This window comes from Triticum aestivum, chromosome 2B (genome assembly GCF_018294505.1).
Source record: "Triticum aestivum cultivar Chinese Spring chromosome 2B, IWGSC CS RefSeq v2.1, whole genome shotgun sequence".
Taxonomy (NCBI): Eukaryota; Viridiplantae; Streptophyta; class Magnoliopsida; order Poales; family Poaceae; genus Triticum; species Triticum aestivum.
In genome coordinates, this window is record NC_057798.1 from 738,942,824 (window position 1) to 738,954,848 (window position 12,025).

Consider the following 12,025-nt stretch of genomic DNA (forward strand, 5'->3'; position numbering starts at 1 on the left):
TCGACTCCGCGCTAGTTAGTTTTGTGGAAGCGATGGATGCGCTCACCGGCCGGCCTGTCTCGTCGTCAGTGGCGTGACAACGGCGCTGTCAACTGCTCTCGGTCGGCTTTGCTGTCGTCCACTCTTACCTTTGACAGCACGTACATTATGCCGGAATGGCTGGCCAAAAATCACATGTACATGCACATACGGGATGTGGGACGTGGCGCAGCAAATACGCATGTACATTGGGGCATCTCCAACAGCCACCCAACGCGCGACGCGTTAAAAAAGCATTTGCAGCATGCTGTTCGTGAGTTTTTGCGTGGCGAGGAGCGCTTGCTCCAGCAGCTGCTGCAAATTATAGCGCGCGCGAGCCACTTGGGGCGGCAAAAAAAACTACGCTATGCACACAAAACAAATAGACAGATAAAAAAAGTGATACATAGATAAAAAAATGGTACATAGATAGTCCATCTAGCATAGATAGATAAGACACTAGTCCGAGGTAAAAACTACGGTGCAACTAAAAACTACTTCGAGTCGTTGTCCTCCTCGCTTCTGTCGTCCGACGTATCAAGCCACGCGTCTTCCCACCGTTCATCTTCGCTAGAGAAGAATGATGCCGCTCCCAGATCGCACTGCGATATCGCCAGTGCCTTCCGACGACGTCTGTCTGCCCGTTCCATGCGCCGCCTTGCCCTCTTCTCCGCCCAGAAGGCGTTCTCGTTGGCGACTTCCTCCGGGTGTCGCTGGCGCCACTACGCCATGGATCGCTCGTTCGCCTGGGCGATGAGGAGGCGGCGCTGCCGCCGACAGTGTTCCTGACGGTCGGGGTCAGTTATTAGCCGCGGCGGAGGGGCGACGGCTTGCGCCTGCTCGCACGTCCAGACGTCCTGAAAGTTCATCTGTGTGCGAGGCCTTCCGAGGCGCCACGCCCCGCGTCGTACGCGCGGGCGGCCTCGTGCGCGGTCTCGAACGTGTCGAGGCCGAGGCGGACGTCGCCGGACCGAATATCAGCGTAGAAGGCGTCGAAGGGGTACTCGCAGACGCCGCGATTGCCCGAATATCCCCGGCGGCGTGGCGGCATGGGTGGCGCGTTGGTGGCGGGGCGAGGAAGCGGCAGAGAAAGCAAAGGAAGCAGGGAGAGAGCGCATGGCAATGTGGATAGCGATGGGAGGCCGCGTGGCGGGCGCAACAATTTATAGGCGCGCCGAAAGCGGTGCGTCAAATTCAGCGCGCGACCTTCCTTTTTTCCCGCGCGCGCAATCGTTTTCCGCGCACCTGAATTTCCGGCCTTCGCTGGAGCGCACGAAAATGTAGCGCGCGGGCCAAAATCGTAGTTTAGCCCGCGCGCGGTTTTTGCCACCGCGGTTGGAGATGCTCTTGTGTCAGCCAATTATGCATCAGGACGTGCTAAAGTGTGACTAAGTGTTGGAACACATTTTGAAAACAAGATGTATGTTGTGCATGTATTACATATGTATGCTCTTAACTTCGAACCGGCTGTTTACCTTTTGTCACGAGGCTAAAGAGCCGACAGCCGAAGATGGTACTGCCGGTTTTGCTGAACGTTGACACTGTGATGCGCCGTGGCGATCAGTGTGCATCACGTTTCCTGCACGCGCGTAGATGGAGTATATACTCACAGCACTCAGCTCACAGGCCAGCCGGGGTGCAGAGGGGGAAAAGGAGGGGCGGCAATGTGACATCGTGAGGGGATCCGGCCAGCTGGGGAGGTTGCACATGCATTTCTGGAGTAGGAGAATGGCGACCAGGGGTTAGGGGACAGGGATTCTTTAAGCAGCAGCAGGAGGAGCTAGTACAAGTGTTAGTGTACCACCTGGCGTCCGTTTATGTCATGGTAATGGAGCTATCTATATGTAGACAAGGGAAGGCAGAAAGGCTCCGTGTTGGTGAGCTCTCAACATACCATTACTGTCAACAGATGTGTCTCGGGAAACTAGACAAGTACTCCCTCCGTTTCAAAATAGATGACTCAACTTTGTACTAACTTTGTACTAAAGTTAATACAAAATTGAGTCATCTATTTTGGAACGGAGGGAGTATCACTTTGATCGCCGTTCACAAGCACTGGGGGTAGACAGCAGTACAGTGTACGTCGCGGGCCTGCCGCCTGCGGCATGAATGCTTCATCAATCATATTCATCACGTCGGTCCAGGGAAATTACCTCAAGATTGTTTGTTTGACATGGAGGTGTCCCAGTCCCGGTCAAATTAGGGCATCATTGTCAAGTTGGTTGCAATTTACTCACAAAATACTACTCCCTCCGTCCGGGTGTATAAGTCATTCGCGTAGTTCTAGATCATCGATTTGAGGAATTAAATATGTGTTATATGTCATGAAAAGTATACCACTAGATTTCCACACGGATGTAGTTTCTAAATATATATTTTTTGTCACATATAATACATATTTAGATAGTTAAATTATCGACCTAGAACTACGCGAATGACTTATACACCGGGACGGAGGTAGTACTGGTCAGACTCTGGTTAGTTTTGTGGAACCTATGCGCTCGCCTGTCTCTCCGTCAGTAGGGTGGGTCACAATGACGCTGTCGGCTTGCAGTCGTCGTCCTGTGTAATTTTCCTAGCGCGTGGGAGGAGTTTCGGGCCGCCTACGGCATGTACAATGGTCGATAAGGTAGTCTTATTTTAAATCTTGCATGTAATTTAAAGATGACAAAAAAACATGTCTTACCCTTATCATCAATAACTAGTTATATCTAAAAATGTGGTGAGACATATTGTGCTAAGAGATCATCTCTTGCCTTCTCTTAATTAAGAGAAGACAAGCCTTCTCTTATGATTTCTCTCTCATCCACCTCATCATTTATCCTACATGACATTGCTAAGATAAAACCATTGTACATGCCTTACGTGTGCACAACAGTACGCCTGGCCTGGCCTGGCCACTCCAAGTTGGAGTTCGCGAAATTTGGCCGGCTAAACCGGCCGACTACCTGAGAGGGACATGGATGGAGCTTGCCAGGAATCAACTGGACTGTCACGTGGATGTTATGGCCGAGAAATCGTGGCGTGGTGCGCCTGGGCAAGGTAGCGCCCATGCTTGGGCCGCCTAATCGTGAGCGCCGCCCCCGGGCCGGCACCGTGCTGTCCACGGCGTTCGTGGTCACACGTAACCACGTCGTTTGTCACCCATGTCCTCTTCTTCCCTGTCATTTTTCATCTACTATATATTGTCCCCCCAACAAGTCTTCTTCTGAAACCTACTCCTGAGTCCTGACCATATCCCTTTCAAAAACTGATGATGACCTATAATCTGTTTGTGACCTAATAAATATATAATCTGTTTGATTCCTCGCCACACAACACTCAAGCATCTGCTCCATTCTCTAGACAATAGAACACCTAATTTCAAAAAAAAAAATAGAACACCAAGGTTCTTGCATCGAAAGCTCGGTTAAACAGCAGCAACCTTTATCCACAGAAACAAGAGGAAGAAAAGCTACCACAAAAACAATGATGGTACCCTAGACACTTGTTCTATAACCAGATGCAAAATTTGTTCTTGGCGGTCTTTAATGTATACATGATATGTCTCATCTCATCTCAAACTGTATGATTCATCATCCCCCTGCTACAATTTTCTCAGGGGTATTTTTAAGTTCTACTAATCTACAACAACACTTATTTCTTTCAACCATCCATACAATAAATATTAGAACCATGTTAGATGTCAAAGAATTACACCGATTAACTCCAATTTCGGGGGCAATGGGATGGATGCAGAAAACTCACGATCGGATTGGCATCCACCATACCATACAGGCACCATCTTTTTTACTTCTTCTACACGCTAGGGCTACCGATGTCTGAGGGTGTTTTTGTTACCACACATCACGGAGGTACCTGCCTTCCATCTGTAGGTTCTTTACATACAGCTCAGTTTTTGAGTTATCCAAAGATCCCTGAAACAAATAATGTTCAGTGTTAGGAGTAATCGTAAAATAACCTCTCTTTTTCCAGAGCTCATAAAGTGATACCAACAGAGCTCATAAAGTGATACCAACAGCACACGGCAGCATTGAAATGGCGTTTCTGCATACCTGTTTTTGAACTATTGTGTGAAGAACCCTGTGTACATCTTTCGCCATGCCCTTGGCGTCACCACAAACATATATGTAACCACCTTGAGAAATGACGTTCCAAATCTCGGTGGCCTGCAACAAGGAGAACAAAATCCAGTTGAGTTCAACCATCTAGAGGAGACGCATGTCTATAGCTGATGAAAAGGAACGTCTATAGCTGTTGAAAAGGAATGTACTCCCTCCATTCCTAGATATAAGAACTTTTAGAGATTCCAATATGGACTACACACAAAGTAAAATGAGTGAATCTACACTCTAAAATACATCTATATTTAGAAACGGAGGGAGTATATAGCAAAAATGCCTAGTGTATATCCAACCTTGTCCACCATCTTATGCTGCACATATTCTTTGGTTGGTCCTTCACGAGAGTAGGCAACAATTAGCTCGGAGAGTGCCCCCTCCTGAAGGAAATTTTGCAACTCTTCCTCGTATATATAGTCCTGCAATATGCCCATTATGTTAGAATTCCATCAATCGCAAATTAGAAACACCCATAAAATGAATCTGTCTCATTTACTAGTTTTTGAACAGTACCATTTCACGGTTCCTGCACCCAAAGAAGAGGACTGAAGAGCCCAATTCAACTCCAGATTCTTTTAGAGCTAATCTTTCCTAAGTAAGAAGGAACAGACAAGGTTACAGGCCATATAAAATCCCAAGTAAAGAGAACCCAGATTCCCTTGTAGAAAACAAACCTGCAAGAAGCCCCTAAAAGGTGCTAGCCCTGTCCCAGGACCAATCATGATGATTGGAGTGGATGGATCTGCGGGCAACCTAAAATTTGACTGCCTCACAAAAACTGGTGCCCAACTGCATTCTTCGCTATATTCCAGTGGAAGTGTGTTCTACAAAGTATATGATTGAGGATGAATAAATCAAACTGTAAGAAACTCTCTCATTGTACCAAAGGAGAAAACTGAAATTTGTACGAGGAACCTACCTTCATCCATGTTGAACAAACTCCTTGATGGATCCTTTCTGTTGGTGTAGGACCATAAACTAATGCACATGTCACATGAATTCTGGAGGGAGCCAACCTGCAGAGGCACATTTAAGCTGTCAGAAGTCCCACCATCATAAGCACATTATAATGCCACTGAGACAAGCCATATCATCCAATATGACCACAAATGACATGACACGGCGTATATGTTTTAGCTTAAAGACAATGGCCACATTCCAAAATGACTTCATGATGTTGGAGTTGAAGAATTTAAGCATCGTGCATAAAAAAATACTGCTGGATTTACCCCCAGAAAATAAAGAACTTTACAACCTTGCTGGTCAATCTTGCAACATGGGCAGTACATGGAAGAATAAATAAGTACACAAACATACTTTGGAGATGATGATATGGAGTAGAATCGTGGCTGTAGACGAGGAGCTATCGCCGCAAAGAATACCCCCAAGGGCGGCTTAGCTGAAGGGAATGCAGCCATAACTTCAAGAAGGCTCCTCTGGCTAGCTACTATCCACTGAGCATACTCATCCTGCATAAGGCAAACATACCATTCAGTGACAAATATCTCTGGCAGTCAAAAACACTCCAATATATGTTTTCATACAAAACTTACCTTTCCAGCAGGAGAAGCCAAGAACCTCAATCGCTCAGCTTCAGTCGGGTCAGAAGCATGAGCAGCTAAAGCAGTCAAAGCAGCCTGGAGATGAACATAGCAATCAAGAGTTGATCAAATGGTTGCGAGAAAAAAATAGCAGTTCACTGTAGATGGTTAGCTAGTCACAAGGACCTTTTTTGGAGCATTGAGTAGATCAGCATATCGTAGAAGTGCAGTCCGTAAGGTACAAGGAGATGGGAATGGTGGAGCCAAGGAACCCCCGCCTTTACGAGGAGATCCATCTTCGGCGTCTGCATGTATGGAGAAAAGTGTATCTGGGGAAAGACCAAGTAGCGTTTCAGCCTGCTCCACTGTCTCGATAGAATTTTCTGAATAAACCCCAACATGATCCCCAGTTTCATACCTGGCATAAAGTTTAAAAGCATATAAGCTGCTATGCTTTTATTTAACTTGCATTAACAGGTCAAAACTACATGAGGAAAAACAAATGCAACAGTTCAAGTTTGGAAAACCGAACACTAAATAGCACTTGGCTCGCAAAATGCTTCTGAATGGTCTGGAATGAACCGCATGGACAAGCAATAGAGAAACTTTCCAGACTTTGGACCAAATTCTGGGCAATGGGTATGGAGTAACTTACACAAGACCAGTGCCTGAAATATCAAATTCCAGATGAATACAAGAGCGATCCGAGGCTGGTTTATGGAGTTCCTTCCGAACAGCAACATTGGCCCTTGATAATCAACAACGAGACGGGCAATATTGTAAATATTTAATTATAACTGAATAGAAGGAAGGTGCAGGTAGATATTTTGATATATGAATACCTGCAAGGGTGCTGGGCATCAATAACACCGTTGCCATTGGCAAGTGTCCAGGATTTATCTTCAAACTCTAAATCTGATTTATCTATAAATACAATTCTGTATTCAGGTATTGCAGCAGTGTAAGGAGTGGTTGCACCAGTAGTATCATCTTCATCACGGAGCAGTTGGTCCAATTCTGGCCATACTAGTTCTTTCCTACAAATAATAAGAAATAGAAGAATTGTTGTTCAAGATACTGTAGCACAACTACAAATAGCAATGGCATTTTCAGAGCATCAGCATGTTTACACAAGCCCAACATAAATATTCAACTAACAAATGTCTAATATTGTACTGCTATAAAACCACTATCATCCATTACAAACATAATAATTATTTTGCTAGAAGTGACACTCAAGCAGCAGCTTGTTTGGCATACACCAATATAAGAAAAAGTACATGCCTATGAACAGAAAATGGTTTAATGGAGCTTCTGTGTAGTCTAGGAATAATAATATCACACAGGCTTTCCAACTAACGACCAGAATCTATGAGATACTGGAACATATCCACAAGAATGGCATTCTCAGCATTTGTGCAGTTCCACTTTATACAAAGTAACAAATGATAGAGAAATTAAAGTGATAATAAGGCTAAATTTTGAACAAAATAATAAAGGGAATTCACATCAACAACTAAATCAAGAAGGTGTGTCCTGGTGGCCTTTGGATGGGGGTGGTTGTGTTTATCAAAACATCGTTATTTTCGAGTCAGATAGTTAATCCTGGCTTTCAGAAATCTTGATGGGGTGCGAAAGCTTTTTTCCCTTGATATTACTTAGTGGTACTTTGGCATTTGTGTGTTGTGTGCTGATATGTCATTCTATGGGAATCTAGTCAGAGTATCAATATTTTGATTATAATCTAAAAGCCTTCCAAAAAAAAAACATGTACATGTAACAAATGACGGTGCAATTTTGAACTTTTGGTGAACATGAATGCATATCGGATATAGACAACATGGTTATGCTTGTCGAATTTAACAAATATATTATGATAACAAAGATGAAACGAATATATAGACATGATCATCTAGGCTTTGAATCGAACTTAATTGGCCACTGACAAAACAAATACAGAAGTACTATTCCACATAATACAAAGGTAAATGAATAACAATATGTAGTTTCTTCCAAATGCCTGATAATATATAATCACAACATAGATAGGCAAGTTAATAATTCTAGTACCATATTACACGTCAAAAAAGGAAGTTAAAGATTGCAGCATCTGAAAGTAACTACGTGAACATTTACTTGCAGGCTGGCAGCCTACTTACAGGTTACAAATATAACATATGGAAGCACAAATGTGCCATATTACACATCAAAAAAGGAAGTTTCTTATTCTCATTTTTCTATACCATGAGTTTGTTAGGGTGTGTCCATTTTCAACATCCAGACTCACTAAAACCCAGTCCCAGTTTCAGGTATGACAAAAATGTATCAGGACTCAAACCAATCAAAGCTAACACTTGGCACCACAAGCCTGAATCTTGTGGAGATAGAAACAAGCTAAACAGATATAATCCAAATCCAAACCAATCGAGCAAAGACTTGGCACCCAAGTCTGGCTCCTGGCATCTGGCAGACAGAAAAAAGAAGACAAACAGATAGTCCAGCCCACTTTTGTCCCCACACGGCGGATGAAATATACAAAGAGGCGCAGCTTATTTATATCATCCGTCGTTTTCATACCATGCGGTGAAGTCATCCTCGATGCACTGATCGTCATCACCAAGGCCACATGGAACGAGACGCTTGCCACCTAAATATACACACAAAAAGTCAAGTGAATCATAGATACAAGATCAACTCACATAAGCATCCATCAAAAAGAACCTTGGTTATGCAACGAGAAATTCCAGCAAATGTGATATATGCAGGAATTAATCACCGAGTATATCGTGCAATGAGCTCGCTGGGTAAGAATAGTATCATGGCAGACTCTTAAACATGGTGAATTGCTATGTAGTCGGTACAATTGCAAAGATCGCCTGAGTTGGAAAACAGAACCTGATGTGTCACCGACCGGTGGCCACATGCCCCCACCATCATCCTTACAAATTACGATATTTTCCGATTCATACATCTCAGCGCTTGTATGAAACAAATTCTCACTTCAGCAAACCAAGCATAGTTTTTTCACAATTCATCCATATAGCTATTATGATAACCACTAATAACCCCTAAGGAGAGTGTTCCTAAGGTAATAGTCCAAACAAATTGTGCTTCGATAGAAATTATAAAAAAAAACATGGCAAGCGTTCAGCGACAAAAATTGCTAAATCAGGAAATGTGTTGTCGTGCAATGTTCCACCGCAGTAATGCACTTGTCTTATTCTTTCCAAATTTTCTTGGAAAAGAGTGTACATGAATTACTTACCCTGCTCCAGCAGTAACTCATCCACCTCCTTTGCAACCTAAGATTTACAAGCATATAAGCTCAGTATCAATTACCAGGACACAAATCAACCTTTGTTAACTCAGTAAAAGCACATATTCAATGAAGCAAACCTTATTAAAATGCTCGTATTGCCTGTTGCCAAGGCCAAATACAGCATAATTAAAATCCTTAAGCCAAACCTCCTTCTCCTTACCCTGATTCAGTGCAAAAATAAAGCAAACCCCATAAGATGTTGTAGCGACAGTGAACACATCCTGACGCCACAAATTTCACAAACCTCAGTGAACCATTTGTAGAATCTTGCCGCATTATCAGTGGGTTCTCCGTCGCCATATCTGTGGTCATTGAACATAATTATCCACACAAGTTATTGGTAAGAATTATTGCCGCAAAGATCATATACCAAAGGATGCATTTGCCAATTAAAATGAAACACTGGTGGGTTAAAAGCACATGGACACTCCACATATGGTAAGCTTATAATGACTTAAGTACCTTTGGAACCTCAAATAGAAATAGCATACATTTCACTTGCACTTTACAACAAAAGGTAGCTACGTAGGTTACTGAATTAAGGCGGAAGCGACAAAATGTGTGATTCAGCAACCTACGAATCAAAACGGTGAGAGCTGACGCATGCAATTCAGCTGTGATCTACGAATCAAAAACGGCGAGAGCTGACGTGTGCAATTCAGCTGCAATCTACGAATCAAAACAGCGAGAGCTGACGTGTGCAGTTCAGCTGCAATCAACGAATCAAAACGGAGAGAGCTGACGTGTTCAGCTGCAATCTACGAATCAAAACGGCGAGAGCTCACGTGGGCGATTCAGCTACCTATGAACCAAGACAGCGAAAGCTCGCGTGTGCAGTTCGTCTGCAATCTATGAATCGAAAAGGCGAGAGCTCACATGCGCAATTCAGCTGCAATCTACGAACCAAAATTGCATGAGCTCATGTGCGCAATTCAGCAGCAATCTCGGAACCAAAACTGCAAGAGCTCGCGTGCGCAACTCAGGCTGCAATCTACGAACTAAAACTGTGAGAGCTCACTAGGGGAATCCAGCAATCCACGGATCAAAATGGCGAGAGCTCACGTTGCCAAGAAGAAGAGCGCAAACGTTTCCTTCTTGAGCTTCTCCTCGTACTCATCGTCCTCGGCAGCATAGTCATCCTACACATGTTCCAAGCACCTCTCAGAATTCCAGCAGAAACAGCTCACACGCAGCTCAACACACAAACAAGCAGATCGACGGCAATTTACCAGATCCACCACTTTGAACACGACCTTCTCGTACCGCGCCTTGGCCTCCTCCGCCATAGCCTGCACGCACCAACCAAATTGCGGCACAACTTAATAAAACGAATCAGCCCGCAGCGGAATCAGAATCGGGTCAAAGGGAAAAGAGGGACGGGCGCGGGCGCTCGTGCTTAATTAAAAACAAAAAGAGCAGGCGAGCTTTGGGATCGGGGCCGGATTGGATCGGACAGCGACGGGCGGGCGGGCGGACCTTGGCGAAGCCCTCGGCGGTGCCGGTCTGGGTGCCGAAGAAGATGGTGACGCGCTTGCGGCCGTCGTCGGCGTCGTCGGCGTCGACCTTGACGGGCGGCGGGCGGAAGGACGCGGGGGGCGGCTTGGGCGGCGCGCTCCCTCCGGATCGGAGCCAGAAGGCGAGGACGAGCAGCCCGGCCAGGAGCGCGGCCGCGGTGGCCGCGAGCGCGGCGAGCGGGTCGCCCCCCGCCGCCGCGGCCAGCTCCGGCGGCAGCACGGACGCCGCCCACTCCCTCGCCGCCTCCAGCGCCATCCCTCTTCCTTCCTTCCTTGGCCCGCCCGGGGGTAGGAGGCGACGGGGATGGGATGGGAGGGGAGGCGCTCGTGGAGGCGCACCTACCACCAACTGCTGGGAGGCTGCTGCTGTGGAGGGGAGGGGAGAGGGGCCTGGAGGCGGAGGGGGGTTGGGGGTTAAGTGCCGCCCCGGTTTACTCCTCCGCCTTTTTATTTATTTTCGTTTCTTTCTTTTTCGGGGTGGCTGCGTGCGTTTTTTAACTTTGGCCTGCTGATGATGGAAAAGCAGGGCAGTTTTTTCCCGATCTGGGGCGGAAGTTAGCCGTGTCTTCTGACTGGACCTGCCGCCTGTGGTTGGTCTCCAGCATCCGCCCTGCTGTCCCGGGCCCGGCTGCGCTGTGATTTGGGAAACCACCATTAACGTCAGGATTTACCATTGATGACGCACAATTTCCTTTACTTGCCACTCTAAAATTCGACTTTTTTTAATACTTGCTTGGATTTATTACCACGTGTGTCACGTGGTCTCTAAAATTCGAATTTAGTAGGACATAATATGGTTGATGTATTAGGCATTCTTATCTTAAACCCGTCACGTCATATATTCTAGAGATAATAACGATAAAATATGACGGACAATGGGTTTTCTCTTAGTCATATCTCTAACAATTAGACATGGACATGACTAGAAGCATACGCGCTTTTCCTACCATTTATTTATTTGATTGTTAATTTACGAATAGATTCCTTCCTGCTCTATTTGCGGGTCGGGGTTGTTGTTCATTCACGGGCCTTCTTTGTTTTGGCTTCCATAATTTTGGGGTGAAAATACCCTTTATCGCATTGCATGATATGTCCAGATGCTAAGATAGATCATCAATTACTTGGTAGGATATTACTCCGTTTTTTCTACAACTATTGTTCTTCACAAAAAATGTTATGTTAGCAACACTGCCAAAAACATATTCAAAGTAGTGGTTATCGTCACACATGTCCCGGACCTGCAGGGTTAAACCATAGTAATAGATGGGCATGATAATATTCATCTGCAAAATAATTCAAAATTATGATATGCGTAGCTGAGGCTTCTAATTGTAGTATCCATCTACAACAATCATACAGCTCTATGATTTGACCAACCAATATTTCATAACTTACCTTGGTCACATACAAATAATACAAAACACCAATAATAATGATCTGCAATAACGGTGAAAAGGAAGTGGAAGTGAGAAATACTTGGAAGTTGCACCACCGCACCAAAGTATATGGCTT

General features: G+C 45.0%; 1 protein-coding gene across 1 annotated transcript; it reads right to left on the bottom strand.

The window, feature by feature from the left end:
- Window positions 1-3,513: 3,513 nt before the first annotated feature.
- LOC123047059 (NADPH--cytochrome P450 reductase 3) lies at window positions 3,514-10,894 on the bottom strand. Its single transcript, XM_044470550.1, has 18 exons — window positions 10,476-10,894; window positions 10,229-10,288; window positions 10,062-10,138; window positions 9,244-9,301; window positions 9,077-9,160; window positions 8,946-8,982; window positions 8,258-8,327; window positions 6,523-6,717; window positions 6,336-6,428; window positions 5,867-6,098; window positions 5,693-5,776; window positions 5,457-5,608; window positions 5,059-5,155; window positions 4,814-4,963; window positions 4,653-4,730; window positions 4,436-4,558; window positions 4,074-4,187; window positions 3,514-3,935 (listed from the first exon to the last, which is right to left on the bottom strand). Exons 1-18 carry the CDS (start codon window positions 10,767-10,769, stop codon window positions 3,855-3,857), a joined length of 2,079 nt encoding a protein of 692 aa, XP_044326485.1. The 5' UTR covers window positions 10,770-10,894; the 3' UTR covers window positions 3,514-3,854.
- Window positions 10,895-12,025: the final 1,131 nt, after the last annotated feature.

Excerpts from the sequence above, each read along its gene's own strand:
- LOC123047059 (XM_044470550.1), bottom strand. The coding sequence starts at position 10,769 with ATGGCGCTGGAGGCGGCGAGGGAGTGGGCGGCGTCCGTGCTGCCGCCG. Across the intron at positions 6,718-8,257 it reads GAGGATGACTTCACCGCATG|GAAAGAACTAGTATGGCCAG; the intron begins GTATGAAAACGA and ends TATTATTTGTAG. Across the intron at positions 5,156-5,456 it reads TCCATATCATCATCTCCAAA|GTTGGCTCCCTCCAGAATTC; the intron begins GTATGTTTGTGT and ends GTGCCTCTGCAG.